Below are 26,611 nucleotides of genomic sequence, written 5' to 3'. Positions count from 1 at the left end.
GCTGACTTATTGAGTGATGAAACAATTTGTGGCATCTATTGCCTAGCGATTGCTGAGCAAGCAGGACTCAGTGTTGTCAGAGATGATCTCTGAGGGACCCTTCTATTTTGATCAATAGAAAATAGTGTCAACAGTCCCTTGTGCTGCCTCCTTACATCAATCATTCTCATCCTGTATTCCTTCAATGGAATGTATTTATGCTAAAAAGAACTATGATTCTCATCCTGTATTCCTTCAATTGAATGTATTTATACTGAAAGGAACTATGTGCATGGGGATTGCTTGTAACAAAGTTCCTTTTAGCATAAATACGTCCAATTAATAGTTGGAAAGATTCTCTGTGAGCAAACAGCAAACCTCTTCAAGTTGTATTTTGTTAAAAATGTTTTCGAAGGAGAATTAAAAGTAGAAAATTTTTCCCTAAAATTGTTAGTTCCAGAAACGCAATAACAAGAAACAATTGCTGATGTTAAGTTGCTTGTTTCGTGATGACACTTGCTTGTAACCCTACCCTACCTGAGTTGATATGCCCATCAGAGCTTCAGTAAAAAGTCTGCAGCATGACTCAATTGCACTAGATAGAAGAAAGTGCAGTAGAGGTAGTCAATTTTGCCGATAATTACTTTCTTCCCACTGCCGACTCACGTGGCTTGATGAGCATTTTGTTAAAATATATAGTGCCGTACCATACAGGGCAGCACTACAGCCAAAGCATTAGGAATTTTTAAAATATGAGGCAAAGTTCATGAATCTTTAAAAGTCAACTTTTGAGAATTTGATTAGTACTTACATGGTAAAATATTCTTATATCTATTTTTGTTTCTATTTTCGGGTTTTTGTCCCTCTTTGCGGGTGAACAAATGTTTGCTTTCTTGATGCTGGAGAGATTCAAATTCCTCCCAGAACCCTGCTTTGCCTGTTAACTGCACATTTTCTTTCTGCAACAAAAAAAAACATGCATAAATTGATATAAAATATAATCATGCATGAAATTGGAAAACTAATCAAAAAAAAAAAAAAGAAATAATCTGGAACAATAAGAACCTACTTAAAAATATGTTTAAAAGAATTTTAAACAGATATTTTAATACATGTGATTTTATTTATGATTGTCTAAGAAAAGGCAATATTAAAATTGATACCTCTGATATCTGAGAAAGGTAACTAATATTTTCATGCTTTTGAGAAAAATGAATTAGAAGTTATAGCTAATTGAATTTTGCGTTAATACTCATGATAAGTTGATCCTGATTTTGTAGAGCTGAAATGTAATAAATAAGGTCAGTTTCTTTGCATTGTTTACTTTGAGTAAAAAAGTTTAGTTAAAAATGATTGATCCCTTAATCAATTCAAACTTTCTCTTACCTCCTTTCCTTCACTGTGGGCACCAATCATTACAGAGGTAATCTGAAGCCATCAGTTTGAGCTGAGTCAAATTTCAAGGTTTTCAAAATTCTTCCGGCAAAATAATTATATAAAGTTCAGAAAAGCTTAATTAATCACAACTTTATCATGTTCCCTGTTCAGAGAAGAACTCTGAATTTGAAAATATGAGAAAAATAAACTGCAAAAAGTCACCTTTGATTAGGTTTCTGATTTATGCAGTGGCGTGGTGTGCATTGCCATATATCGATTGACCTGTCATTTACACCTGTGGAAAAGGATCGATTATCAGGGTGTTCGCAACGAACACTTTAATAATTGATTCTTTACCATACCTTCAAGTGGGGAAATATCGATTTATATCGAAGCACGCCACGTCACTATGGGTTCATGGCTTTCGCTCGAACAAGAAAAGTAAGAAGTTGAGCATTACGATTTTAAATACCTGTAATTCTTTGACGCGGCCATCTATACCGCTTGCATTAATCCTAGTTGCATTGAACGGTTGCTTGAGATGAACGACAGTGCCACTAGTTTCCACCATTGGATTATGTTTGTAGTGCTCTATTAACTCAGATAAACTATCGAATTTGACACCACCGCCTACGTCGTATCGATTATCCTGTGGGATGAAATAATGATTAGGCATCAGGAATAAAAATTGTGAGTACATAGACGTTTCAGGCATTGGAAGCAAGAACAGTTCATGTGCATTCCAAAATTTTAAGAAATTTCTCGAAAATGTTGAAATAGGTAAGGAAAATTCCGTGAATTTTCGAAGAGAGGTCCGAAAATTCATCGAAATTTCTTGGAAAAAGAAACATGAATTTTTGGCATAGAGAAGAGGAATTCTGTTTCAAATGCCGTTTTTACATTTTTACTCGGAGGTAAAACATATCTATGAATGAAAGAGGGAAAATATGATTTTGATCGAAAATGAGCTTGGAAATCTTAACTTTGGTGGTAAGGAGCTCATGCTGCACAGTGTAATGTTAGAACATTTGGATGGAGAAGCTAAGATCAAACTTGTTTTGAGATGGTGGACACGTTTATGCATATTACACATTTATTTATTTTAATGGACGGGATCACAAAAAGTCGGATTCGCTACTTTCCTACCCTTCCGTTTAAGTCTCCTCAACGAAGTCCAACGCTCGGTTCTCAGACCGTGGCGTGAGCAGTGTCACGGAGGTTTTATGACAGCTTTCTGTGCGAATTCGTTGAAACTCAAGATGTTTATTGCATTGCAAATATTAATACGTTAATTGAATAGGAACGTGCGAAAACCGCGGATGTCCATTTTTCCAGTCTTCAGTTCGTTTGAGTTGATAATACTTTACCGAGTTGATACAACCATGAAAGTGATGAAAGGACTTGTTTTGGGATTAGATTAAGGGAACCCGAAGACGAGTTTTAACGCCACTTTCGTGGTTGCATGCAACTCCGAAAAGTATTATCGACTCAAAAAAACTGAAGACTGGAAAAATGGACGACAGCTGTATTCGCACGTCCCGATTCAATTATACTTGGCGACAGGACGAAGTTACGAAAAGAAAACTATAAGAAATTAGACGGAGACTCGATGGGATAAAAGTCAATCCCTTGCTGATCAAAATTATGATGATGAAGCTATAAAAACCAAGTATCTTGATTTAGGATGCTACAGATTTTATGTTGCATTGTACTTTTTGAGGATGACGTATCGTAATTGTTCCAAAAAATTTCCAGTGATATCAAGAATACCCCCTAAAAATTCACATTTAAATGTATCGTAATAATCCCTCAGAAATCTGACATACCACGCAGAAGTGAAAATTGCATTGGTCATTCTCAAAACGACTTGAGCGCCAGGAATGGAAATACAAGAAAAACTAAAGAGACAACATTCATCGACCCATTTTAAATCTTAAATTAATTAATAATAATGAGATCAATAAATTGATCGCTACAATATATTAGAGCTTCGAGGTTCGGAACGGATCGATTACAACATTTTGTGCTGTTTTTTTCGTGTTATAATTTCTGGCGCTTAAGTTGTTTATTTTTTTTAAAAAAATAACCGATTCTCTTTTGAAAAACCGCGCATGAAATGCGTGTTTTTGTTGTACTACACTGGAAATAAAATATCTTGAACCCCAAGTCATGACTCTTAAAACATTTGACAAGAAGAAATACTCTTGATTCAATCGGATCCTTGCTTGAATGGAGAGCCGAGCCTCTTAATTTAAGCGGATTTCCTTTTGATTCAATCGAAGATCCGATTGAATCAAGAGTATTTTTTCTTGTCAACTTTTTTAAGAGTCTGGACTCTGGATCCAAGAGACTTTTTGTCCAGCGTACCATCCATACTTTGCTTCGTACTTTACTGAACGTTGACCGTTGTAAAATATGCTGGAAAAAGTCATTATCTTTTCTTGTCTCTCTCTCCCATTCTTCGAGAAAGGCGCGAATGACATTTCGGTCATAAAAAAGTCATTGCTTTCGTTAACCTCACGTGAAATATGAAGGCGAGAATAATTAGCGAGTCTTACTTTGCATCTTATCATAACGTGCGTAACTTTGTCGTCTGTCCTCACACATAGGACGTAATCACCCGGTTTGCTTTGAGATTCTCGAACTAAAAAACTACCATTCTTCCCCTTGTCCAATATCAGCTGCTCCGCTTCCTTCCCTGAGAGATGACCGTGGAACCACCTGTAACAAGCAATAACCAAAAATTAATTGATATCTTAAAATGCGAGCAATTCACATTTATGTAAAATTTTCTGCCTTCTCTATATTTTCTTTGACTTGTTGACGATACTGCTACTCTGGAACAACAGAAGTGCCGCTTGGTTGATTGGGAGTATTCCCTCCACCTTCAAGATTTGACTTTTTTCGGGGAGCATTGAGTTGGATTTGAGGACATTTTTTTATGCCCCCCCTCCCAAAATTCATACCTTCGGGAAGACTTTCCGCTCCCTCCCTTCATTCTCAGCACTGCTGCCAGATGATGCTGAAAATTCAGCACAAATCCCCATTTAACTCAATTTAAAATATTCAGGTTTTTTCCCAGAATCTGGCAACCTGGATCCTCGGTTTGGAGCAAAGTTATGTCCAATGCAAAAAGAATGAGCGTAGTTTTATGGACCACATTTTGCAATTAGGAACTATAAATTACAGCTCAGTTTAAAAACAACGTAAGTACCATTAGTTTCCCTATGCACATAAGAGTTTTTCCGGTTGAGCTAGAAATTATAGTTCTTAATTGTAAAATGAAGTAATTGGACCGAGTTTAACAGAAAGGAACCAAGCCACATCAGCTATTGCCAAATTAAACTGGGCAATTAAATTTTTTTACGAGAGAGCGTTTGAGCGGATTCTTTTCACATTTTTCAGGAATTTGCTTCAAATTATGGAGAATTTTCACTGAAATTTGCACAAAAATCCGCTCAACAGTTTTCATGTAAAAAATTAAATTGCCCGATTAAAGGCAATAGCTGATGTGGCTTGGTTCCTTTCTGTTTAACGCGGTCCAATTGATACACAGAAAAAAAAAAATAGCAACATCCGAGTTTCGCCGGAAAGAACCGCGCGAAATACGGCATCGATGTCCGGATCTCGGCTCGGCGCGAGCTCCTACTCACAAGTCACGCCTCCGCACAGCCCCCCCCCCCCCCCCCCCCGGCCCGACATAAACAATTTTAACAGGAGGTGACCCTGAATCGAACGAGCAGCGCGGAGTGATACGTATCTGAGAAGTAAATATAGCGACTAATAACTATATAGTATACGTCGTCGCGCGCCGTCGCGCCCCATCGGGTAGGAAGTAATCCGCCTAGGCAGGCTCGTCGCGGGATGGAAGATGGAACCGTCAATCTATTAGATCGGATGCATCTACGCGAAAGAGGACTATCTACGTCGGGGGATCCGGGACGAATAGAATTCTTTTCCATAAAGACGGCCAATGGAGATGTTGCATGTGTGAGGAATTAGCGATTTGACTGTAGATTCTTATGTATGTATGTATGAGCCGCTTTTACGGCGCGCTAGGGCGCTCTGCGACGCCTATTCTCCACAGGAATCTGTCATGGTAGAGATCCTCCGGAAGCTGGCATCTCTCCATCTCTTCATGGATGCCCTCTACCCACCGTTTGGCTGGACGCCCTCTCCGTCGCCTACCTGGGGGGACCCACTCCAACACCTTCTTCGGCAACCTGGTATCAGCCATTCTCTGCACATGCCCATACCATACCAATTGCTTGGTCATGATATCGTGCACAATCGTCCCCTCAACGCCCATTATCTCTCGGACACGTTCATTCCTGACACGTTCTCTCCTCGAGATTCCAGCCGATCTTCGCCAGAAATCCATCTCGGTCGCCTTGAGCATTTCTTGGGTCCGCTTCTTCAACTGCCACACTTCACTGCCATAGGTGATAATAGGCTTGACAACCGAGTTATAAATCCTCTTCTTGTTGTCTTTGGAAATCCTTTGGTCCCAAAGGATCCCATTAAGCATGGCGATGGCTTTCCTTCCTAGAAGATTACGGTCCCGAATGGCCTGATCCAGCTTCCCATCCGAAGTCAGGTTCACCCCCAGGTACTTGTATTGTTCGCAACTTTCTATATGTTGACCATCCTCCAGGACTATGCTTTGCTGAGCACCTCCGACTGACATCTTTTTTGTCTTACGGACACTAACCTCGAGGCCCCATTTGCGGTACTCCTCCACCAACTTCCGGGTCATATACTCCGCGTCATCGTGATCTTGACTTATGACTACCTGGTCGTCAGCAAAGCATAGCGTGAACAGTGTTTCTTGGTCATTTAGAGGGACGCCCATGCCGGCACACTTTCTTTTCCATTCCTTCAGAACGTGCTCTAGATATATCTTAAACAGCGTCGGTGACAGACAACATCCCTGCTTAAGCCCCTTGGTGACAAAAAAACCGTCTGAAAGCCTTCCTTGGCACTTAATTCTAGCAAAAGCCCCCCGATAAAACTGCTTGACTGCCCCAATAAGTCCTTTACTAAAACCAGTTTCTTCTAGGACTTCCCAGAGTTTCACAAGAGGAATACTATCATAAGCCTTTTCAATATCCAAAAACACTAAATGAAGCTCCTGGCCAACAATTCTCTTCTTTTCGGTTAACTGGGTAACACAGAACAGATGATCAGCGGTAGACCGACCAGCCCTAAAACCTGCTTGCTCCTCCGCCTCGAACGGGGTCCACTCCTCTTCGATCTTCGCTTTCAACACTTTTCCATAAATTTTACTTATCGTTCCTGTCACCGCTAACCCTCTGTAGTTCCCACAGTCATCCTTCCTTCCTTTTTTATGCGACGCTGTTATCCAGGCCTCTTTCCATTCTTTCGGGATGTCATCACCGTCAATGCACTTCTGCAGCAAATCCCTGAGATGGTTAACCAACTTGCCAGTCCCACATTTAATTAACTCGGCTGGAATGTTTCCTGGCCCAGGAGCTCTTCCATTCATCAATTCCCTGATTGCTTTGACCACCTCCTCAACTCGAATTTCCATTGAGTGATCCTCGACTATATTTTCAGCATTCCCCGTTTGAAACTCTGGTCGTCCTTCCGTCAATAATTTATTAAAATGTTCGTCAAGCTGTGAGATTGTTATCGGAGATATAATGTCCCGTTTCATGTCCCTTCTTAGGCCTTTGATCAGCTTCCAGCTCTCAGCACTCTTCCTTCCCCCCAGGTATGTGTCAATCCTTGAGCAGTTGGTCTCCCAAGACTCGTTTTTCTTCCTGGTGATTAAAAGACGAACCCTCGCCTGGGCTTTCCTATACGCGCCGCGGGTGTCTGCAGTCCTAGAAGCCAGATAGTCATGGTACTTCCTACGCTTTTCTTCAATTACCTCCTCTACCTCTTTGTCCCACCAGTAGGGTTTCTGTACATCCTTGCTCTCATTACACATACCCAGGGCTTCCTTCGCAGCTGAATGTATGCAACTTTTGATGAACTGGTACAACTCTTCTGCAGTATCGAAAGTTTCTATTCCCAGTTTCTCATCCAGCCGCTTCCTGTAGAGCGCTTTCACGCTTTCATGCTGTAAGCTATCGATGTTGTAGTGCACTTGTTCAATCTTCGTTCCTTGTGGCTGGCACTTCTGATGTTGCAAGATATTCCTCTGCAGCCCATACTTAACCGGAAATGCAATCTCCGCCTTGAGAAAATGGTGATCACTACCACAGGAGAACCCCCGGCAAACTCTTACTTCTTGAACCTTCATGGTACTCGTTTGCCTGGTGACCGCGTAGTCGATGATTGACTTCAGCCCCCGAGTTTGCTGAACCCACGTGTACTTATGGATATCTCGATGTTGATAGAATCCGTTCAGTATTTTCAACTCGTTTTGTTCACACATATCAATGATGCGTGCACCGTTCTTATGTACGAGGCCAAAATGGAGGGGATATCCCACGTTATCCTTAGAGTCCACCTCTACATCAAGACGAACTGTAGGGAGCAAATACATTGACAGGGCTGCCACTTTATTTGGGGACTCTAAAACTGGAAATACGGCAACCCTGCTAATGTATTTCCTCCCTATCTTTGCATGGAGAGTTTGTCTTGATGTAGAGGTGGACTCTCAGGATAGCGTGGGATATCACCTCCATTTTGGCCTCAACTTGAGGGCTTTTTTTGAGCTTGAGAGTTGATTTCAGAGAAAACCAGTGGCACCATCGTGTTTCTCGCAAAATTTTACATAAGAATCAACGGTCAAATTGCAAATTCCTCACACATGCAACATCTCCATTGTGAGAAACTCTAAAGCTCAGGGGCTCAGGGTGCTGGTCATTAAATGCCCCAAATCCTAAAATTTAAGGGTCCTTTGACACCCGAAATCAGTGCTCCCATTCCACGTTCGTCAAAAGTTCCTGGATTCGGAACTTTTTTGTTCCAATTCCTCCCACTCCATGACCGTCAAAAGTTCCGGGTTTTTTTCAAGATTTTTTCAAAAGTTACGAGCAAGTTCCAGAAAATGCAAAAGATTCGATAAAATTCCAGAATTTCAAAAGTTCCGAGAAAATTCCGGAAAATTTACAAGTTCCGGAATTTAGTACTAGTTCCAGGATATAGAAGCACTGCCCGAAACACCAATCGTCTCGAAATCTGTCACTTAATTTAGACTCCCATAAGACCCCTAGAAGATCTATTATATGTATAAAAACTGCCTCGGGGGACCGAAGCCCGTGGGGTAGGGGGCCCGGGGAGCTACAGCACCCCGACTTATCTGCAGTGGCGATTTTGCAAGTTAGCAACCCTCTTTTTCCTCCATTTAACTCCATTTCCCCAGAGTCGATTATTATTTATTATGGATTTTATTGGAAGGAATTCAGCATTGCCAACCTTCATCATTCTTCTGCTCAATTGATCTTTCTTAAAGTGTTCAAAAAAAGGGGGAAAAATCACTACGAAGAGCGAAATTTAGGCGAAGCGGAATTCCGCTCCGGAATTTTTTCGACGACATGTTTTCAACTTTTCCACGGGGCACCCGGGGCGCCGGTCGCGGGTGCTATACGTCACCATAGCAGAAAATACGACGCAGAAAGAAGAAGAGGAAGAAGGAGATAAAGAAGACAAAAGCATGACGAAGGTGGTGGGGTGTTGAGCGGTAATTCGTCACCGCTTTGGTCACCGCAATAGGTGGATCGTGAATAGCTGCGCGTTAACTCGTCGCTCCTCTAACGTAACGGAATATCTCTATTCCCACATGAGCCGTAAAAAGCATGGAGTTATATGGACAACAAGGCTCATGTGGAAATGGATATACGCGCTTACGTCAGAAACTGACGAACTGACGAGACAAGTGATGGCTTCAAGGTTGGGGCATTGTTTTAGCATTAGGCCGTAAACCAGCTAATTTTATTCCACTTAATGCATCGACGGGGCATATTTCGTTACATTTCCGACATGCTTGCCTCTACTCCTTTGTACCTCTTATCCGAACGAATCGCACTGAAGTGTCGCTAGCGTAAATAGGGAAAACTCTCAGGAAAATAAGTAAGTCAGGCGTTTAATTGAATACCTCCGCACTGTGTCACACGTTGAGCGTCATTAATTTTAACAAGTTTGCTGGTTCGTATAGATATAAATGAACATGGATTGAATTTCAACAATTTCCGGTTCTACACAAAAATAACTGAAAGCAGACCACATAACTGTTCATGATATTTGTCGTTTCGTCGCAATTATAACAATTTTTGTGGTCGTTAGAACCTGTATAAATCTGAGCTCCTACTAATTAATTGAGAATTCGAAATATTTTCCGAAGACGTGAACGAGAAAATATGTCCGCACCTTCGTCGATTTGCACTCAATGTGGATCCTTCATACCGTGAAATTTTTGGTTTTATCCGTATGAAAATTCTCCTCCATTTTCCGGCAATACTTGATCCTTGCTGTTTACCTTAGCGTTTTTTTAGGGAGGCGTTTTTGCCTTTATAGGGAGAGTTTGCACAACTTAATTTAAGTAGCTCTTAGGGCCCAAAAGGGCGACAACGTGAAAAACTAAAACTACTAGAAAAGGGCCGCTGCCAATCCATGCATTTGAAAGATTAATCAACGGGGCTGATAGCACATTGTAAAAAAAGGGTTTTTATAAGGGTTCAGACTTTGAAACTAAGAAAATGTATGCAAAATCAAAATTTTATACGTACTTTTATAATTTTTTATCGGTGTACCTACTCTCGGAGTTTGAATTAGTTCGAGTTCATAGGTTGGCTGCCATTTTGGGCCCTAGGAGCTACTAGAGTCCCTTTATACTGAGAGTCAAGACAATTCGGCTCATGGATGTCACAAACGGGAATAAAGATTACAGAAATTGAACGTTTTTCGTAATCTTTGATCGGCCCATTCTCAAATGCCTTTCTCCGTTCCTCCTCTCATTTCATTTATTCCTTGCCGAATCCGTAATTCCCTGGTCCATTCCAGATTAAAATCTTTGCAATTGGTGAAAATGTAATCTTTATTCCCGTTTGTGACACTGTAGAGGCCTAAAATACGGGAACCAATCAGAAATGGATTCAAATTGTCTTGACTCTCAGTATAAAGGGACCCTAGGAGCTACATGACCTGATCAAACCTAACCTCCATTATCGAGTTGTCCATACTCTCCCTGTATAGGTACTCAAGTGAGTCAAGTGGACCAATGGACCTTCGAAAAAATTTGGCGGGCCGGATGGAGTCGAAGCGTTGGGTGGAAAGAAAAGCTAATTAGGCATTCGGAGCCGATTGCTGGTTGAGTCGTGATGGCGCGCGGATGCCCGGCGCGATCTGACGAAACGCGGCGCGGCGCGTCTGTGCGTTTCCGTTTCCTGCGGCTCGCCTTCTTCGCAGGATATTTGCGCGAATTAGTCAGCTTAATTCCCGCCCGGGCCAACTGCAGGAGCACGCGGGCGGGCGGGCGGGAAGGACAGAGCAGGGATGTCACCCTCATTCCGCGAACGGCGTCTCCTGGAGCCGGGCCAAGGGTGTCGGAGCCGACGTGACGCAATCCGGAGCTTTTCGCCCGAAGATTCCATCATCATCACATCGTCTCGATTGGGTAATTCAACGAGGTGTCAAGTCGCGTAAGACATTTGTCATGGCATCGCTCTGTGAACGTCCGAATGCACTCTCAGAGTGTGAGTTACGTGTCAACGCTGCGGTCAATCCTGCCGTCCTACCGAAGCAGGGCAGTACTCGTACTGCCGTGTAGAGTACCTGTATTGAGAGAGTATGGTCACTAGGCCCCATGGAGAGGCTTAGGACCCAGAAATGGCGGTGCTTTGTTTTGGTTTTTGTGGATAGGAGGGGGTCATTGCCAACTTTTGACGGTTATCACCAACCGCACTTGCTGCCAACCTTACTACATCTAAGATAATTTTTCTCAAAAATTGCACACGATTAGCCTTAAAAATATGTAAAGATGTCGCAATGGTGCATTTGAGTAAATTTCTCGTTACGATAAGCAAAGAAAACTACATTTTGAGTCATTTTGCATTACATTAATTTATGGCGTCCGCCATTTTTGGGTCCTAAGGGCTCCATTTAGCCTAAGATGGCTGAGCCAATCAGAGGTGGTAACTCCAGTGGCCATACTCTCTCAATATAGGTACTCTACTGCCGTGCTGAGGAAGAACGCCGTAAGAGCCTTCAGACGTTGCCAAGTTTCTTTAGGGTGTCTACCAAAACAAGCTGGTCAAAAATAAGTACTTTAACAGTACTTTTTCAGCACAATCTCGAGAAATTCAATACCTCCTCCGACAGAAAAAGTCCGTACTTTTTCAGTACTTCCATTTGACGAAATTAGAAAAATTTGAAATTGCGACAAAAATTGCAAAAATTTGAAATTGCGACAAAAATTACAAAAAATTTGAAAGAATTCCGGACCTTTTGGCGGAATTTCCGCACTTTGTCAGTACTTCTGGACCGCCCTTAAAAAATCAGTGCTATTTCCGGACTTTCCGGACAATTTTTTTTGGTGAGGGTTACTCTGAGACATCGGGTCATGAAATGTGAAAGTTTCAGGAAATTATATCTGTGGCGTGAGGCATTTTCACTGACATTTTCAATCGTCCTCACCAAGAACTGTCCAGTCAATTTTGGCAACGGCTGACGTGTTCTCTTTTTTAGGAATTCTCCCCTCCCTACGTAAGAGTTGACTTAAGAAAAAAATTTAGAGTTAAGTTTTATCCATACGATTTGACGCACAAACAGATTCGTAGGTGAATCATTCTTCTAACAGAGTTTTCATCGATCATTGTACTTGAGCTGGGGGCCATATAAATCGACGTGACAAATTTGTGCCGGCGCACAGTGCATCGAGTCAATCAGGAAGATCGGACGTGGAATTTTTTACTAGAACCGCAAATTTTGATGTTTAATTCGTCACACTTTAAATTGTAAGGGGTGCCTCTGAAGGCAAATTTCACAAAGAAACCAATAAAACCACTTTTAAAACCTGAAAACTTTGTATGAACGGAGTTATGAGCTTTTAAAGTTTCCAAATTTTGTTCAACTTCTCCCATAGACTCGATCCACCGTGCGGCGCGAAGATTTATCGTCAAGGAAATTACTTAAAATGGATGAGACACAATTTTAAACCTACGTCTTTTGCTGCTTCTCGATTCTTGAAAGACGCGGGGAAAAAGAAAAACGAAATTAAGAGGACGAAAACTTGAAAAAGAAGGAAATTACGTCCCACTACTTTTCGGATTGGTCAGGTTTTCATAAATAAAACATAACTCACTGTTGAAGAGTATAGTTCGACGATGAGAGATTCGATTGAGTGGGTCGAGCCGTTGCCTGTCGAGCTTCCGCTGGAATACGTGTAAAAGTGACTCACCTCAAAGTTAAATGGAAATGTGAGAAGTACGCTTTGGCAGGGAACGCCAAAACTGGTACGGGAGGAAGATCGACAAATTATTAAAAATTCAGAGCAGACTTTTAGCCGTTCAGAAATGATATGATTTCAATTGGACGTATTTCTGCCAAACGAAACTATGTGCATTACGACATGAGCCCTGAGACCCATAAGAATATATGCATAACAGGGTTCACGTCATAATGCAAATAGTTCCGTTTGGCAGAGATACGTCCAATTTCGTCGTTCCCCTCACAAAACAACGAAAGTGCATTTCAATGTCACCATAATTCTCTTATTATACCGAGAGAATTTTTGGCAATTCTACCTGAGGACGTCACTGACTTTTCTTCTGATCATATGCGAAAATCAGGAAAATGTTTGCACAAAAATTGCAGTGGTGCATTCTTATAAAAAAGTTGAGTTGTTTACGTCAATGTTGCAACCTTGAAATGCACTTACGTTCCTTAGTCCGCGAAACTACGAATTCTCAATTCGACTTACGTCTCACTCCTGAAAAAGGCTGGGTAATTGGAACAATAGAAACATACGAAATCTTAATCGACCTCTGTATCGGGGTTTGTTTCCAAAAAGAATCCTGTCTTCATTTTTCTGAAATTACGCAATTTTTGGGGCTTAGAATTCTTTAAGCCCAAGCACAGGGGCTATCGTCCTTTAATGCGCTAAAAATGCAAAATCTGTCGGGGTTTTTTACTCAATCGCAGTGGCGTGCGGTCCGGATAAGCAAGGCAAGCACTGCTTGCCCAAAGATTTCTAAAGAAAGAAGAAAATTACACCTATTAAATGTTTTACATTTTAGCAAATATAATTTATAAAATGCGTTCAGTAAGTAAATTGCATTAAAAACAGAAAGAGAGGGAGACAGAAATACGTATAGAGCCACCAAAGTAGGAAAGCAGAAGAGCGGATGGAGGTGGCGCAGCGCGCTGCGCGGCCTGAACACGGGCCAACTCATGCGCTGGAGAATCGCTTGCGATCAGCTGAGCGGAGCGCCACTGCTCGGCGGCGGAATCAAGGCAGGCGGGGCGCGCGGTACGTTCCGAGTCCGAGCCCTTCGCTGCGCGATCGCAGCTCGCTTCTCTTGGCCATCTCTTGGCACGTCACCGCAGCGCGCTGCTTCTGCCTCCGATGCGCTATCTTGTTCCCTCTTTCCGTCGCGGTTGTAATTGCTCCTCCGGAGCAAATGCCATTATATTCTATAAAAGTTCGCTCACTTGGATCTAATTGGTGATGAATTAGACAATTCTCAATCATGTTTTAATGCAGACAGCCTTTTTTTTTGGGGAAATTTAAGTAACTCAAAAAATTCTAAATGCTGTAGAATAAAGACTATAATACCTCAAATAAGTGGCAAAATTAGGAGTTATGAGTAAGGAGCCGTCCTCCAATGCTCAATAACATTCGAAACAAGTTGAGTAAACGAAATCATAAATAAGAGAGAAAAAAATAAAAATACAGTTTTTCAAGACGTTACGTTCCATCAGATTTCATCCGAAAAATAGAGCAAATAGAGTAAAATTTTGAGAATTTTCTAGGGAGGCTAGGGGGAGGGGGAAGGGAAAGAGGCTACGTTAACAACCCCCCCCCCCCCCCCCGGATGGCGAACGCTAGAGCTTGCCTTGTCACTGAACCCACCGCACGCCACTGCTCAATCGATACGAGCCAGTGTCCGTTCTCTCCCTATAAAGACACTATACCCTAGAGTCCCTTTACAGAGAGAGTTGAGACAGCGCGGCTTACGGATGTTACAGATGGGAATAAAGACTACACAAATCGGACATTTTTTGTAATCTTTGATCAACCCATTCCCGAATTCTTCCTCCGTTCCCTCTCTCGTTCCATTTGTTCCTTGCCGTGCCGCCAATTCCCCGGTCCATTCCAGTTTATAATCTTTGCAATTGGTGAAAACGTAATCTTCATTTCCGATTGTGACAGGCCTAAAATAAAGGAGCCAATCAGAAATGGATTCGCATTGTCTTAACTCTTAGTATACTCTACCCTATCCTACAAAACCGCTAGCCCGTGTCATGCGATCGAAGTCTCGACGAGGAGGTTTGGCAGTATAAGGCAAAGAAGTAGCGTAATATTCGACTATCGATATTTTTCCATTTGAAGCCACGGTGAAGAATCGATTATTATGGTGTTCCTTGCGAACGTCCTGATAATCGATCCTTTTCCATAGGTTTATGGCAGATAAATTGATTCATCGCAAAGCACGCCACGCCACTATAGACAAGTGGGAATTACTCTAGAGGCAATGGAAGTCGAGCGAGCGGGTCAGGCTCGGACGGTAGCGAAGGCGGTTTACGCCAATTACGGTAATCCTAGGCAAACGACGACGCTCAGCGAGCGACGCTGGCGGTGACAGATGACGCGCTCCGCTGGCCAAGAGTGAATCATCCGATATCGATATTCCCTTATTTGAATCAATGCTAAAGAATCGAATACCAAGGTATACCTTGATAATCGATCCTTTTCCATAAGTTTCAATGGCGGATGAATCGATTAATCGCAAAGCGCGACACAATCGAGCGAAGCGTGGCCCCGCGACGACCGACGACGACGAGACGCCACTCCGCCGTGCTTGGGAAGAACGCCGTACGAGCAATTAGGCGTTGCCAAATTTCCGTCAACAAATCACGAATTTTCAGAAAATTTTTGAAGATTTCTGGTGCGATTTTTCGGAGGATTTCGTTCGTAACCTGACCTGAAAAGTCTAGAAATTTCAAGGAAAAATATTCATAACTTTGTTCAGGAATACATGTTTTCGGAGAGGAAATTTGGCAACATCCGAATGCTTATACGGTGTTTTTACCTAGCGCGGCAGCTGACTAGCCACTCGTTCCCAGTTTGGCACCGCAGAAGGCCGATCGCTGATCACGAACCAATAGCATTCGCTGTGCAGCCCGGACCCATCACCGCTCACGTCCAGCTCAAAACGTCCCTGCTCAAAATCGTGGGTCGGCCTACTCGTTTTTTGGACAACGTACTCCCGAGTGGCGCGAGGCTCAGAAAATATTCAAATAAAGGTATAAATGAAAATATAGGGGGGAAAAACGGGAAACAAGGCTAAAATTACACATAAAAAACCCGAGACGTTCCGGTCCAAAACTGAGCCATTGTCAGTCGGAAATGATTATATAAAATCATCAGCAGTGTTGAAATTATACAATTTTTGAAAGTAGATGCAATAATAATTATAATAAGAGCAACCAAGAAATCCATTTTTCAACTATTCATTAATTGCGATGTTATTCACCTTTTTACAAGGACAAGAAGTAGGTAAAATCAGATATTTCCCATGAGGAGAGTAACTATCATTTTGAACTTTTAATTTATCAATATGAGAATAAAAATAAAATATAAAAATTCCAAAAAGAGAGTTGTTTCCTCTCTTTTCTTTCTTTTGATTTTCTCGACCATCATGTGGTCTGCAGTCTCTGCAGGTTTCTATTTGGAATTTTTATATTTTATTTTTATTCTTCCGACTGAAAATGGCTCAGTTTTGGGCCGAACCGTGTCGGGACTTTCATGTGTTATTTTTAGCCTTGTTTCCAGTTTTTTCTCTTACGTTTTGATATCGCCATTGTCACGGGCTGCTGTTTTAGAAATTTTAACCTGCGGTATAATAAAATGCAATAAGATTGCATTGGACCGCTAGACAAACTCCGAGTTTAGGCGTTCTGTTTCGTGTTACCTAGCCAAAATTTCTCGTAGAACACGATTCGCACGACGATAATCACCGAAATCACCTCCTAACTAATATATTGATGTTTTTACTTCACACTGAGAACGAGAACTTTGAATTCCGCGCTCAAAAGAAAGACTTTCAGTATGCTTCTTCATCGCACAAAATTCCTTCCCTGCTTTGTGTTGTTCAAACTGTTAAGAACGTCCAGCAGCTGAGCTGAAGCACCAAGATTGAGAATGCTATGTTATCATGACGCTGAGATCGTCAAGGTTACATTGAGTCCGTGATTAGTCCCCAATTTAAAGCGTTTTTCCAAGCATTTCAAGCATTCCCTGCAGCGCTTTCAGCATGTTTTCCCAAATTTCTTGTGTGAGAGAGAATTTTCCAAAAATCCAGTTAATTTTCTGAGGTTCCTCTCAAAGGCCCTGTTTAGAAAAAAACCTTCTACCAAGACCTCCGACTTTCCATGAATGGAGATGTTGCATGTGTGAGGAATTTGCGATTTGACTGTTGTTTCTCAAGTAAAAGTTCGCGAGGAACACGATGGTCCCGCTGGTTTCCTCTGAAATCAACTTCCAAGCTCAAAAAAACTCTCAAGTTGAGGCCAAAATGGAGGGGATATCCCACGCTATCCTGAGAGTCCAACTCTACATCAAAACAAACTCTCCATGCAAAGATAGGGAGCAAATACATTGACAGGGTTGCCGTGTTTTCAATTTTAGAGTCTCCAAATAAAGTGGCAACCCTGTCAATGTATTTGCTCCCCATCTTCGCATGAAGAGTTTTTCTTGATGTAGAGGTGGACCCTCAAGATAGCGTGGGATATCCCCTCCATTTGGGCCTCAACTTGAGAGCTTTTTTTCAGCTTGGAAGTTGAAATCAGAGAAAACCAGTGGCACCATCGTGTTTCTCGCCAACTTTTACGTGAGAAACAATAGTCAAATCGCAAATTCCTCACACATGCAACATCTCCATTCATTTTCCAAATTTCCGGGGATTCCCCATGAACTTCTGTGTTGTTGTGGATTGCTCCCCAATTCGATATCGCTTTCAAGAGTTTCCTGCCAAACTGAATTCTCTCAATTTCGGCGGCCGCCTCGGGCTTTCCGATCGCAAAGATAACGTTTTCTTGGGGCTTTCGAAAAATTTCGTAGCCGAGCAGTTGGGAATGATGGAGGCGGCGCAGACGCCGGGAATGCGGTGCGTGGCGCAGCCGCCGGGGGGCCTCGTCCCCCCATCTGAGCAGGGGGGCTAGAGGGGGGCGGTGCGACCGGGAAGTCATCAAGGTCGATCGGACATGCGGACGGTCTTCCAAGTCTTCCGGGGTCAGCGCTGGCAGACCGGCCACGGCGGCGCGGCGCACGGTGGATCGAGCCGATAAGAGAGGTCGGACAAAATTTGGAAACTTCAAACGCTTATAACTCCGTTTATACAAAACTTCGAGGTTCTAAAAGTGGCTCCATTGGTTTCCTCGTGAAATTTCCTTCTAGAAGCACCCCTTAAAATTTAAAATGTGACGAAATAAACATCAAAATTTGCAGTTTTGGACAGGGCTGCCACCAAATTTGGAGAATGAAATTCCCTGACATTTCTCTAACAGATTTTAGGGGAATTTCCTGATAATTGAAGATAAACCAGATCGTAAAAAAATACATAATTTAATTGCAAAATTTGTAGTTCGAAACGTCAAACCCATTTAAAAACAAATAAAGGTGACCAAACAATTCATCCCTGACATTTCCTATAGTTTTTCCTGACTTATCAAAATTCCCTGACACTTCCCAGTTTTTCCTGACTTATCAAAATTCCACGACATTTCCCGTTTATAGAAAACTTTGAGGTTCTGAAAGTGACTCCACTAGTTTCCTCGTGAAATTGTCTTCTAGAAGCACCCCTTGAAGTTTAAACTGTGATGAATTAAACATCAAAATTTGCAGTTTTAGTCAAACATTTTCTGTCTGACCTCTCTGATTGACTCGATCCACTGTGCGGCGGCGACGCTGCGCGGGAGCAGCTTCTGACCCCCCCCCCCCCCCCCCCGTCCTGGGGGCGCCGCATTCGCCGCGTGGCTCCGTGGTCCGCGAAAAAGCGCATTGTCCATCTCAGGGCGCAAAAATTGGTTTTCCGGGAGCTTCTTGCGGGGGGGGGGGGGGGAGGGGGGTTTCGATACGTTCCGAGAAAGGCGACTCAGTTATCAGGCAAAAGATTGGGCAGTTTGTAGGTTAAGTGGACGAAATTTTGCGATTAGGAACTACTATTTCTGACCAATCCGTAAAACCAGTCATGAGCATAAAGGTCCAGTTACACGATCAAATTCAGCCATCACATTGGGCCCTCTCATTGGTCGCATCCTCACCTCAGGTCTTTTTCCACCAATCAGAGCTTCAAATTGATGGCTCAATTTGATCGTGTAACTGGACCATAAGGAGAGTAATCTGCCGTGTTCAGGAAAAACGCCGTATGAGCCAACAGGCCTTGCCAAATATCCTTTGATAAAACACAAATTTCCTGGTAATCATATGAATATTTTCCTTCCAGTTCTTCAGATAATTTTGTTCACAATTGAGGTACTGGATGCGAAAAAGGCACTTCTCGGTTACAGTGTCTCAGAATCTTCGTTGCTAATTAATCCGTCGGAGAAGAATTTAATGGGTGATTTTGCCAGAATTCTTTTCATCGAAAATTGTAGAATCGTTTTTGCAATTTTTTTAAATGTAGGTATAAAAAAAAATCGGATTTAGGAAAAAAATTAAAAACGAGAAAAGGCTACAAAATCTCTCATTTCCTGAGAGAATCGTAATTTCTAATTTTGTCGTATTTCAGTGATACAAGAGACAGCGCCTTTAATTAGTCGAGTTAAGAGATAATACCAAACCACAATTTGGCCTGGAACGGCGCGACTTAGATGACGAGGACTTGAGACTAGAGAAATGATGACGAGGACTTGAGATGAAAAGGAGAAGTCCGCGGCGCGGCAATCGGCATGTAACATATATTAGCGCCTACAAGACTGCACGAATACTTCACGCATTGCGCCAAACATGGTGCGGTCGGCGCGCGGCGGCGGAAGTTAAAGTCATTAAACCAAATTTTGTGTTTGTTCTTTCATAATTTTTTAGTTCATTTCTTATGAATGGAAGGCCTTGTCCATTAGAGATAGGTTTACGAAACTTGACTTTCGCGCAAAGTTCCGTGACCATTTGCTAGTAGTGCTGACAGAGCTTTCCCAAAAAATGTGCTCAACACGAGTAAACGCGTCTTATGCACCCCTCCCTCGCCGGCACGTTTACTTGATGGTTTTTATTGATGTTTCAAAACGAATGAGAAGGGGGCGGCAAAATACAGGCGGCCCATGGGCGGCAAGTAGGAAAATCCGGCCCTGAGTAGAGATGAAAAATTAAAGAAGTTTCTAAGAAATTAAGTTGACTACTTTTCCGATGAAAAAATAAAATATAACCGAAATTCTGCAACGTCGCAGACGGAGATACGTGGTTTCGCACTTCAGCCATCGATATGCTCTCGATTGATTTGAAATTTTAATTATTCCTGTGCACCGTACACAGTCAAAAATATACAGATATGCAAACAGCACGAGGCACTCACGATCTCCAATGTTGACTTCTTACTTCTTTTGTTAGGTAATTGTTATGAGGACTTACCTGAAACAAACAAAAAACACAGTGGTTAATTTTGAATCATAAATCAGAGCTCAAGCAACACCATTTGATACATATTTTTAAAAAAATTCTGATTTGCTCAACATGATTATCGTGAGATTTTACCCACATAAAGTTTTCCCAGTTAGGAGTATTTCGTGTGAACGAGCTTCAGGCCCATTGGAAACGCAAACATTTGGTATTGAATGCAGGATTATGTTAAAAAGTGGAGTGCACTATGTAACATACAATCAGTTTGGAAAACAACAAAACAACAATGATAACTTCTTATTATCATAATTAAAACGAGCTTGTTCAAAATTTAACTTTCACAATAATGCTGTCAACAAATGCGCCTTTTCTGGAAACGCGAGGGGTGTTTTCAACACGTTTTGCTACACGATGCAATTAAAAATGTCGGGAGCTCAAACGCAAAATTTTGAAAAGAAAACTTGACGAAAATATCACTCCGAAGGACCCCAGATCCACTTGTTACCTCAGATCCCTTTTACTGTGAACGATCTCGAGGAGAAACCTTTCAATGTTTTTCTTCTTTTCTTTTTTTTTGGAAGGGGGTTGACAATATTATAATACTACAATAGGATGCCTCTACCCGCAAGGGGAGCGAGTAAGTAAAAACACAGGACTCATACAACCTCGATTGCCTCCAATGCACCCGCGATGATTTTTTAAAGAACGCATGTTTAACCATTAAGAGTAAATGACGAATATTTGGGTTCATTCGCACCATATTAACCGAACTAAAATTCTATTCACACAGCCGATATTAGAATGCCAATAAAACGGGGAGTTTGTGATATAATTGATATTTCTGGCCGGCACAAAATCAAACGGCACATTATCCACGAATACTACCTATACTTCCCAGAGGTTCTGTGACTTCTAAAACTCAGTTTATCGAGAGAATAAACAATGCTTGGCGGAGCGGTTTTTTGCGCTGTTCTCCTTTTTTCCCAACCTCATTTAGTATAAACATACTTATCTCTAATGCACTAAAAGCAAGGATTATCATATCGCTGTTAAGTTGTTTCGCCACTCCCGTGGTAAGTAAAGTGTACCCCACCTTTTGCCGGTCTTGGCGCAGGCGATTCTAGCGATTTGGAAAAACTGTTTCGCCTTCGTACATATCCATTAAGTAAAAATATCGACTATGCCTCACCTAGAATCGCTTGTTTTGTAAACTTTTGAATGGATGAAAGTCAGTGTTGTCAACTTGCAAGAGTCGCCAATGCACTGGATAGAAAAATCAGACTTTAAGTTAACGGTAGAAAACAACACTATCGTAAGCTAATTTAACCACGAGGGTGGTTAAAGTAGCGTTTTTTTGTTGTAAAATCTGCATTGAAACATTGCAGTCACCTTTTTTAGCAATTGAATTGTTAAAACAGCAATTGAATTTTTTCCGTGTTCTTTCATGCACTGGAAAAAAAACACATTTGATCTAGAGTCCAGACTCTTAAAAACGTCAACAATAAAAAATACTCTTGATTCTATCGGATTTTTGCTTAAATCAAGAACCAAGCCTCTTAATTTGAGCGGATTTCCTTTTGATTTAAGCTTAAATCTGATTGAATCAAGAGTATTTTTTCTTTTCAATGTTTTCAAGAGTCTGGACTCTAGATCCATTGTGTTTTTTTTCCAGTGTGGAAATAGAGTGCCACCTTTGCGTCAGAGGTACGGCGACTAAAGGACACATCTTCAGGCTTTCTTTCAAGGGGACTATTGAGGGCACCTTTTCGAGGCTGAAAATGTGACACCAATCGCCTATATACCTGCACTGGAAAAAAAACACATTGGATCTAGAGTCCAGACTCTTAAAAACATCGACAAGAAAAAATACTCTTGATTCAATCGGATTTTTGCTTAAATCGAGAACCAAGCCTCTTAATTTGAGCGGCTTTCCTTTTGATTTAAGCAAAAATCTGATTGAATCAAGAGTATTTTTTCTTGTCAATGTTTTCAAGAGTCTGGACTCTAGATCCGATGTGTTTTTTTTTCCAGTAAGGGAAGCGACGATTTGGGCAGCGCAATGATGCACAGAGTCGACTCTGTCGGCAGCTGCAATTCGGATGTCAGGAGTGCGAATGAAGAGCGAATCCGCGGCTCTTCCCGGTCGTGAAAGTGCGAAATCGAAATCCGATTCGATAATCCTGTTACATCATTGGCTCGCCGCAACAGCATGCACGCGCACGCTGCACTTCGCCGTCGCTCGAGGAATTAAAATGCTTCAAATTTTCATGTAATCTCGTGTGCCGATTACTCTTCACTCTTCGCACGACCAATTATCGGTAGCCTCTTGCTCGGCCGAATTTAAACGCTCATCGTGTTTGCGTAATCATACTAATGCACCCATGCAAAATTTCCGACTAACTTTTTTTGTTCCGAACGTAGCGTATCTCCAAGTGAGAAAATTGCCTCTAAATGTTCACCGTCCACGGAAAAGCACTGGAAAAAAAAACACATATGATCTGGAGTCCAGACTCTTAAAAACATGGACAAGAAAAAGTACTCTTGATTCAATCAGAATCTAGCTTAAATCAAGAACCAAGCCTCTTAATTTAAGCGGATTTCATTTTGATTCAAGCAAAAATCCGATTGAATCAAGAGTATTTTTTCTTGTCAATGTTTTCAAGAGTCTGGACTCTAGATCCAATGTGTTTTTTTTTTTCGAGTGAGGGACACATTTTCAAAGCAGTCATTTTTCTCGGGTCAGTTCGAGAGCTGAGTTACGAGATACAGGGTTACTCAAAAGTCACGCACCACTGGCCATGAGGGGAGTGGCCATTTGAAATTTTTGGGTTGCCCCCCGCCCCCTCCCCCCGAGGGGATCAAAAACTGGAAAGTACCTAAAAAAGTTTCCCCCTCGATATGAGGAAAAATGTCTTAGACCGCAAGTCGATATCATAATTAGAACTAAAGTTATGGCCAGTGGTGCGTGACTTTTGAATGACCCTGTATCTGCAGAAAAGTATCTCCAACGTCTTTGAGAACAGGTTCGGAGCAGCTGAGTTAATTTTTACAGTAATTAATGGTGGCAAGTTCCATTAAAATCCAACAATTCTTCGTGCACCACACACAAGAACGTACCACCATTCTTAGTCAGATAAACTGACTCCGACAATTCAAAATTTTACAAGATTATAACTATGTGATTTTCGTCGACATTGAATTGACTTTTTCGTGTTATTGAAGGAAGATTTATTTAAATTTTTCATTAAAAATGCCCAAAGATAATAAAGTAAAATAAAACAATTTAAGAGTTGAAATCCGGCAACATTGAAAACTAGTTACGTTCTTCTGTCTAGGTAACGACGAATTCTGTGCCTTGAACGACGCAGACAAACATTAGGAACAGCTGCTTTTTCACGAAATTAATTTTTTTGAGCTACATACATTCCAGTCGCTTTACAGCGCGCTCGGGCGCTCTGCGACACCTAATCGACATCCTTGCCTATTGATCCAGAGGTCATCTGGTAGATCGCATCTTGTGATTTCATCTTGAATGCCACCAATCCACGATTTTGCTGGGCGTCCCCTACGTCTTCTCCCAGGAGCTGCCAACTTCAAACCATCATAAAGGTTTCATTCGACGGTGTTGGGCTATTTCCTATCCAAAAATATCGGGAGAGCATTTCTGTGTGCTCCAATATCAGTATCTTTATTTTGAGATTTTGTGAGCAGGTTCTCATGGACGCACACAATAAGGCATTTAAATTAAGAAAAAAAGAAAACAAACCCATTTAATTAAACATAAATTGGATTGCATTTTGCAAAAAGGAACCACTAGCATTGCAATGATGCTAAGATTGTGCAACTTCATCCTTTGCAATAAAATTGCGGAAATTGTGAAAAACTATGAAATTTAGATGGTAATTTTTGTCTTAAATTTACAGTTTTTAGCGAGTAAAATAGAAACTATTAAGGGAAACTATGAAGGGGTTTTCCTCCAAGACGAAAGAAGTTGCACGATCTTAGCAACATTGCAATGCTAGTGGTTCCTTTTTGCAAAATGCAATCCTATTTATGTTCAGGTTCTCATGGACGCACACAATAAGTCATTTAAAGAAAGAAAGAAAGAAAAAAAAACCCATTTAAATATGCATGAACTTATGTTGCGTCTACAATGTAAGTGCTCCAATGCTCACAATCGCTCTCGTCCTCCCGAATGACGCGAATCATCTTTCAGTGGCATCAAAATCACGTTAGACCAGTAAAAATGAAACAAGACATTTAACCCGGAAACGTAAGCCGAAGAAGCAACAAGACATACTACGGCAGGACCTCTGGCATTCATTCAATACCCCAAATACGCGCTCAAGAAATAATATTGATTGGTGGTCATGACGACTGAGACCCAACAATAATTCAAAGGGCGGTCAAAGACCTGTCAAATGGTTAAATTTGTACTCCGACAAAAACTTCGAAAAATTCACAGAAAAGAGAAGGAAATAACTAGATTAGTCTAATGACCACTGAATCGATGCTTTTCAGGAGGGGCCTAAAAGGGGACTCCTATTTTTAGGCCGCTTGCGGATTATTAATATTCTCGATTGATTGTTGACTGACGTATTCGATACTGGTATGATATCATCGAAGGGAAAATGGATGTCTGTGGCATATAACTCAAATCTAGGTTACTGATATAGCCGCACACAGGATTTTCATAAATATTTTGGCACAGACAACAGCTGAAAATGTCCGAGTGACCTCTTTTCTTCAGGCATTGTAGTTTGAAAACTGACATTGTATTGTGCGTTGTATTGGAAAACTGACATTGTGGATTGGAAACTGGGTACGTAACAAGCTATGTGAAAACTCGGACAGGAGTACTGACTCGATAGTGGCGACAAGAAAATCAGAGAAAAAAGACACAATGAGGAGAGCAGAATCTCAAAGAATTTATCCGTGGAAACATTTTTAATTACTTTCGCGCTGGCTGCACGCTGCACGTAGTTTGTGTTTATTTAAAGAAAAAAAATTGCCTCGAATGAACAACCTGGGTCTTTTTAGACGCGGTTTTGAGCACGTTCTTCATTTGAGCTTGGGAGTATTTCGAAGCTCGCGTTTGCTTAGCTATTAAGATCATCAACGTATCTATACCGTTTTCCGTGAAAATTTACAGCCTATATTAGAGAGGGACTTCCATTAGGCGAATGAATTGACGAGAGCATCAACGCCGCCTTGGGGCTCATTTTTCACCGTGTGAATTAGGGCTGACGGCTCAACAGCTTAGCTTAATTGAAACAATCAAGTTAATTAATCCAATATTGACAACTTCAGGCTTAGGCTATGTTCTTGGCGTCTTTTACGTAGATTGTACGCAGTTTTCGAGAACAATTTTCAAGGTACAATAAAGACAATAATATCTACACTTATTTTATTAATAAGTATTACAACTTGAGGATACCAGTCAGAGCGAGTAGAAGCAATGTTATTCATAATTATTATAACACTGTTAACTTCTCTACCTTTTATTATTAGTTTAATACATAATATGAATGACTTAAACTTTTGACTTTTGTCTGGCCGTAGTTTCATTGTTTTCATTGCGAACTTTTCCAAGTCGATGGAGTTTGGCAAACAGGGTACACCACAAAGGGTCTTTTTAAAACAGGATCTGGCAACTGAGCTTTCGACCAGTAGAATCAAAATTCAATAATATCGGCTTCCGCCGGTGTTGAGGCGTGATTACTGAGTGAAATAAATTATTAATTAAAATCTGTTCACCATCTCGCTTGTACCGGCAAATCCCTGAATCTGCACCAGTCGAACAAGTCTCGTTACGAATGAACGAACAAATTAATCAATGAATGAAGAAGAATGACCCCGAATGTCGAAATCTGCTTTCCTTTTCTCGTCGTCCGGTGAAAGATATTGCTCAATAATAATCTCGAACACTTCCCGCTGGCAATTTTATACCCCAGGAAGACCTGCCGGGTAGAAAGAGAGAAAATATCTCTTGAATTCTAACTCTACGAGGAAGGGGGGGGGGGGTTATAGAATCCCTTATCATGATAAGTTTGGTCAAAAGAATGAAAATGTGTTATAGGTACGTCCATCGCCAACAGTCATGTTCAGGTAGATCACATGTATGAGTTCACGGTTTAAACGAGGCAGATATAGTCAATTATTTTATACGTCCGATTGCAATTTTGTATTGTTTACTAAATTTTGACATGTCATCCTTCAAATGAGTAGAGGAGCATTTTCTGGTAAATTTTAGATGATTTTTTTACATTTTTTATGATTTCTAGGGCTAAACTGATCATTTAGCTTCAAATTATGCAGTGGTGTATTAAACACCTGGGAATGTTTAACCTGTAACACCTGGGAAGGATAAGGTCACCTTATGACTGTAAGGACTTAAGAGGAACATACTACACGCTATTTCAGAAAAAACCCCAGTTCTATCGATTCTGGCGTCGAAAATATTGAAAAATTGGGAGCTGTCAGTCCAAACCATGTAAAAATTTATGAATC

The 26,611-nt window shown here is 41.4% G+C and overlaps 1 protein-coding gene across 3 annotated transcripts in view; it reads right to left on the bottom strand.

Annotated features, from left to right (window-relative positions):
• The window catches only part of LOC109040742 (tyrosine-protein phosphatase non-receptor type 11), a 69,215-nt gene that overhangs the window by 9,543 nt on the left and 33,061 nt on the right, over positions 1-26,611 (bottom strand). For 2 of the 3 annotated variants that reach the window (XM_019056773.2, XM_019056774.2), the window contains 3 exons: positions 3,915-4,077; positions 1,829-2,005; positions 791-938 (listed from right to left, as the gene is read on the bottom strand). In XM_019056773.2, coding sequence (XP_018912318.1) covers positions 791-938; positions 1,829-2,005; positions 3,915-4,077 — 488 coding nt within the window. Of the gene's footprint in view, positions 1-790; positions 939-1,828; positions 2,006-3,914; positions 4,078-20,766; positions 21,025-26,611 lie in introns of those variants that run through there. The other variant, XM_072300660.1, reaches the window with a different exon arrangement.

The sequence above is a fragment of the Bemisia tabaci genome, chromosome 5 (genome assembly GCF_918797505.1).
Source record: "Bemisia tabaci chromosome 5, PGI_BMITA_v3".
NCBI classification, from domain to species: Eukaryota; Metazoa; Arthropoda; class Insecta; order Hemiptera; family Aleyrodidae; genus Bemisia; species Bemisia tabaci.
Note: the sequence above shows the minus strand (reverse complement) of the source record. Positions and strands in the feature narration are given on the sequence as shown.